This window comes from Chironomus tepperi, unplaced genomic scaffold, assembly GCF_022539635.2.
Source record: "Chironomus tepperi strain 1889 unplaced genomic scaffold, CSIRO-AGI_Ctep_v1 contig_365, whole genome shotgun sequence".
Lineage (NCBI taxonomy): Eukaryota > Metazoa > Arthropoda > Insecta > Diptera > Chironomidae > Chironomus > Chironomus tepperi.
This window is the reverse complement of record NW_027226487.1, coordinates 358,197-364,145: the sequence shown is the minus strand read 5'-3', so window position 1 is coordinate 364,145 and position 5,949 is coordinate 358,197. Positions and strand designations below refer to the sequence as shown.

At 37.6% G+C, this 5,949-nt stretch overlaps 1 protein-coding gene across 1 annotated transcript; it reads left to right on the top strand.

Annotated features, from left to right (window-relative positions):
- Nucleotides 1-264: 264 nt before the first annotated feature.
- Nucleotides 265-5,616, top strand: LOC139095594 (uncharacterized). The gene has a single exon (XM_070646979.1). The coding sequence runs from the start codon at nucleotides 265-267 to the stop codon at nucleotides 5,614-5,616; it is 5,352 nt and encodes a 1,783-aa protein (XP_070503080.1).
- Nucleotides 5,617-5,949: the final 333 nt, after the last annotated feature.

Sequence of the window (5,949 nt, the reverse complement as noted above, 5' to 3'; positions counted from 1 at the left end):
GTCGCAAAATAAACAAAGATTTTTTGTAAAACCTAAAATTTTTTTTTGAGAAATAAAATTTATTGATTTATCTAGAAAAATTAAGCTTATTAATTTTTCTGTAGTATGTCGGCGATCATAAAATTAAATGAAGATGGAATGCCTGTAATTCCATACAAATGTCTCATGAAAAACTGTCCTAATCCTGAAAATCCAGAAGTTGGAATTAAATGTAGTTTTTGTGAACGCATAGTTCATTTGAATTGTTCCAGTAAGGCAGGAGAAATGGATATCGATGAATGGTATTGCGTCAATGATTGTCTTAAGAGGGCAAAAGAAACGAGAAAAACGAAAGACGAAATTTCATCTTTAAGGAAACAGTTGGAGGCGAATCGATTGCTTTTGCAAGGCATAACAGAACGTTTTGCAGCTAAAGAGCGTGAGGATAATGCCCGACAGGCTGAACTGTCGAAGTGCATTGATAAAATTAAGCATTTAGAGGAAGAGAATCGTCGATTAAGTCAATTTCATAATAGTGCGACAAAGGTAAAAATTTTAGCCTCGACATCTACAAATAATGTCGGTCTGGAAGAAGATGCTGACGATAAATTTACTGAAAAGGATGCCCTGGAAGTATTTACGATTAATGAAGGTGATGAGGAATTTAAACGGCGTTTAACAGAAATATTTAAGCAGCCGACTCTGTCAAAAAGCGACAGCAATATGTCCTTGAGTCGTCATAAATCGAAACAAGATATCGATGCCATGAGTGAGACTGAAAAATTGGCTTATTATCAGCGTCTTCATGTTCAAAGACTCGAAGCTCCCAAATTAATGAGATATTCAGGTGACGCAGCTGAATGGCTTACATTCAAAGCAAGTTACGAACGAATGAAAGAACGTGGCGAGTATGATAATGAGACAATGGTGGATAAGTTACGAGACTCTTTATATGGCGAAGCTGAACGGTATGTCAAGCCAAGACTAAATCAACCTTTCGCAAATGCTGATCAAATTATGGAAAATCTTCAAAAAAGATTCTTTCAACCGAAGGAAGCTGTCGCCAAGGCATGGGAAAGACTTGAAAACTGGACGCATATTCCAGACAAAAATCGAAAGTCTTTAGAAAATTTTCTCGTTGAAATCGACAGCTATATATTTCTCTGTAAGGATCTGAATTTCCAGCCGGAATTGCAAATTGCTATAAATTCCAGAATTACAAATAAATTGCCTTACGCGATCGAATCAAAGTGGCATTCTCACATCCATGACAAAGATTTACGTGGAAATATCGTAGAATTCTCTGATTTCATGTGGTCGTTCGTACCGAACCTTCCAAGCCGGGAAGTTTCAACATCGTCTAATGGAAATCAGTCGAAGGCAAAAGCAGCAATCAATGTTGTTCATCATGAAGGATCAGATAAATCCAAATTATTTGCGCAAAAGAAAGCAAAGAAGGATAAACAGGATTGCTGGTACTGTGGTAGAGACAAGAAACATCAGCTTTATAGATGTGAAGAATTTAGAAAGCTGTCATACGAAGAGAAAGCTAAATTTCTCGCAAGTAATAAGATATGCTCAAAATGTCTTGCATCGAATCAACATAATTGTACGTCTTGTCCAAGATCCAGTAGGATTCCAAAATGTTACCGAAGAAATTGTACTGATCCTGCTTCCCACACAACAACAATGCATCCGCCATCGTGCGATGGAGCTAAACAGCCTTCAGAACCGTCAAGCAGTAGTGCAACTGCTAATCTTGCATACAAATCGAACTCAACTTACTTTAAAGTTGTTCCCATCTTCGTGATAGATGGATATGGTAATAAGATTGAGACGACGTTGCTGATGGATAGAGCAGCAAGTGCCTCATTAGTCAACAAAGAATTGTTTGACAAGCTTCACATTCCTGGTACGCCACATAAACTCGAGTTAACATGGCTGGAACCGGAAACAGAACGTTTAGAGTCAAACGCATTTCTTCATGACTTAATAATTGCCCCAGTAAGTGATCCTGATAAACGCATTAGTTTACATGGAATGATTGCACTGCCAAAGCTTTCATTGCCAATTCAGGAACAGGATCCAGATGCAATAAAAGCGGAATATCCATATCTTAGGAATGCTTTAATTCCAAAGATTACAGAGCAAAGGCCGCAAATATTATTAGGGCTTCCTCACGCCAAATGGATGATCTCGCATGAGACCATAGTTGATTTTACGCAAGAATCTGCGCCCATAGCAGAGCGTACGCCATTAGGTTGGACTATTTGTGGCGGATTGGTAGCCTCTAATTCAATTTTTCATTGTTGTACGTCTGATACGCCATGTATTCACAAGCTTGAAACTGATCAAGAAAAGGAATCACTGCAGGAACTCCATGATCTAGTTAAATACTTTAATAGTTTTGAATCATTGGGCGCTGTAGACGCAAACAAGGAATATTTAAGTATTGAGGACATCCGAGCGAAAGATGTCATGACAAAAACAATGAGAAGACAAGGATCCAGATATGAGATCGGGTTGTATTGGAAGGATGATAAATGTTCATTGCCAAATAACTATAGCACAGCGTTAAAACGTTTGTGCGCAACTGAAGCACGTTTAAAGCATTTAGGAATGACGCAATGGGCCAACGATCATCAAAACTCTTTGAAGGAACAAGGTTTCGTGAGAGAAGCAACTCAAGAGGATCTTAATCCGGAGGTCCCTCATAGTCGTATAAATTATGTAGTTGGATTTGTTACATTCAACAACAATAAGCAGCCACCAAAGCCTCGGTGGGTGGTAGATACAGCGTGTAAGCACGAAGGTGTTTCACTTAATTCAAGACTGCTCAAAGGCCCTGACAATTTAGTTCCACTTACGCAAGCTTTGTTCCATTTTCGAGAAAGGAGAATAGCAATAGTAAGTGACGTTACGAAGATGTATCATCAAATCAAAATAAAACCCGAAGATCAGCAAGTACAGAGATTTCTGTGGCGAAATTGTGACAGCACTAAAGATCCAACAATTTACATTTTCCAAAATATGTTATTTGGACCTACTTGTTCTCCGTCACAAGCAAATGCTGTTAGAATTGACCATTGCGAAAAAAGCACTCAAAAGTATCCATTGGCTAGCAGAATCGGACTTTCATCTATGTATATGGATGATGCATTTAATTCGGAAGATACAGAACAAGAAGCGTTAAAAGCAGCAAAGGAAACAATTGAAATGTTTGGAGAAATTAGCTGGAACATGGTAGATTTTAGATCGAACAGCGAGGAAGTTCTTAAACAATTGCCACAAGAATCAATAGATCGAGATTTACTGCTGGATCTAGGATCAGATGAAGATGTCACATCAAGAAAAGTTCTTGGTCTTTTTTGGGATCCAAGAAAGGATATTTTTACATTCCAAATGACTAATAATTTGGAATTATTAAGTTTATCATTAGAACATGATTATCGTCCAACAAAACGCGAAGTGCTTAGCTTCGTAATGAAGATATTCGACTGCTTGGGTCTAATATCACATTTCCATATCAGGGGACGAATGATCTTGCAAGCAATTTGGAGACGAGGAATTGGATGGGAGCAGCATATCCCTGATGACATTTTTGATTCATGGATAAAATGGCTGAAAAAATTTGATGAAATAATCAAATTAGAGATTCCCAGACATTATGGATATAGCAGTACTGAATCCATTAATATTTCACTGCACGTTTTCGTCGATGCTTCACCAGAAGCTTATGCTGCAGTAGCATATCTGCGATTTAAGACAAATGGTCACGTACAAGTTGCTCTTGTAATGGCAAAATGTCGAGTAGCTCCAGTCAAGTATGCATCTGTTCCGAAACTAGAACTAATGGCAGCTGTAATTGGTGCTAGGATTTCTATCGTCGTTAAATCGCAGCATAAAAGAATCAAGATACCGTCAACTACGTTTTGGTCGGATTCAATAACTGTCCTACGATGGCTCTACTCTCCTAGTTTGAAACTACAGCAATTTGTGGCACCAAGAGTCTCGGAAATACAGGAAATTACAAATATAAACGATTGGCGCTATATAGCCAGTAATGATAATGTCGCAGACGATGGAACAAAGTGGAATGACATCGACTTTTCAACAGCAAATCATCGCTGGATTAAAGGTCCACAATTCCTGTATGAAGATGAGCAGTCATGGCCGCCAAAATTCCCATCAAACATTAATTTAGAGCAGCAAAATATTCTGTTCGCAACAAGAGCAGAAAATTCACCAAATGATCTTAATAGTGACTATTATGCTGGGATATTTAGTACTGTAAAGCCAGAAATTCGTTCAAGATACGATGTGTATCAAAAAATTATTGCACGGGTTTGCAGGTTCAAAAACAACATGATAAAAGCATTAAGAGGTGATAAGTTGAAAAAAGATCCAGTTTTAGACGTAAAAGAGCTTGACGATGGTGAAAAGCTTTTATTTTCATGCATCCAGAGAGCTTTATTTATGAAGGAAATAAAATGTCTGTCAAGAGGGATTCCAGTAGCTCAATCAAGTAAATTGTATTCTTTGTGTCCATTTTTAGACGAAAAGAAATTGATTCGAGCAAAAACCAGAATGTATGATGATCCCTTAATCCCATATGATATGAAATGTCCTATAATATTGCCTAGTAAGCATGAAACTGTCCATTCCCTATTAGAATATTTACATTACAAAAACAAGCATATTGGAATTGAAGGAACGATTGCAGAATCCAGATCCAGAGCATGGATAATTAATGCACGAATGGCTATGAAAAGAGTAAAGCATAAATGTTTGTACTGCATAGAGAAAAGAGCTATGCATCAAATTCCACCAACAGCACCTTTACCTAATTATCGTCTTGCAAGTAAGAGCAAACCGTTTGAGCATACTGGAGTAGATTGTGCAGGTCCAATAACAATCTATGCAGGCAATTCATATGTCAAAAAAGATGTTCATATCGTATTGTTTACGTGTATGATTACTAGAGCAATATACTTAAGGAAATTAGACTCATTAACTGCTGATGAAATGCTTCTAGCTATTCAGGATGTGTGGACAAGAAGAGGACCGATCAGACACTTATATAGTGATAACGGACGTAACTTCTTGGGAGCATCAAATATCATTAAGGCAGAGCATCATCAACAACTTGCGAGTGACAAGAAAATTTCGTGGCATTTTAATCCACCATTAACTCCTCATTGGGGTGGTGTCTGGGAACGTTTAATCAGGGATGTAAAGCGAGCGATTCATTTTGAAATGAATAAAAAAGTGATCAAAGAGAAGTTGTTCGACTGTGTCCTGCTGCAAGTTGAGGACATTATGAATTCAAGACCTTTGACACACTTGCCAGTATCTCCTGATGATTTATGTCCAATTACACCAAATCTGCTAATCAAACAACATCCAGGATATTCATTTATCGGCGATAATACAGCTACAAGCAGTGATGACTTACATCACATGACAGTTCGAGCTAAAAAGATAGCTGAAAAATTTACTCAACGATGGATTAAGGAATACTTGCCAATAATTACAAAATCGGATGCGAGACGTCACAATAAACAAGGCCTGGATGTTGGTGATTATGTTATTTATACGGATCCGACGATCAAGCCTGCAAACTGGAAAAAGGCCTAATAATTAATGTTTACAAAGGCCGAGATAATTTGGCACGTATAGCCGATGTGAAACTATTAAATGGTGAGTTGTTAGAAAAACGTTCAGTTGTCCGTCTGGCAAAACTGGAAATTGATGCGAAAAGCTATGAAAGCTGTGACAAAACGGCAATTTTGCAATCAAATTTGAAAAAAAGTCCGTTAAAACCGTTAAAAACGCTCAGCCAGCAAAATTTGAATGCGAGTAACTTCTCAGATTATATACAAGCGCTTAGCTTTAACGTTTGGAGAATTAAATTTCGCGAAATATTTAATTTTACGATGAATATGGTAAAAAACTTAAGTTCTGATTCAG

Coding starts and splice junctions, on each gene's coding strand:
- LOC139095594 (XM_070646979.1), top strand. CDS start 265: ATGGATATCGATGAATGGTATTGCGTCAATGATTGTCTTAAGAGGGCA.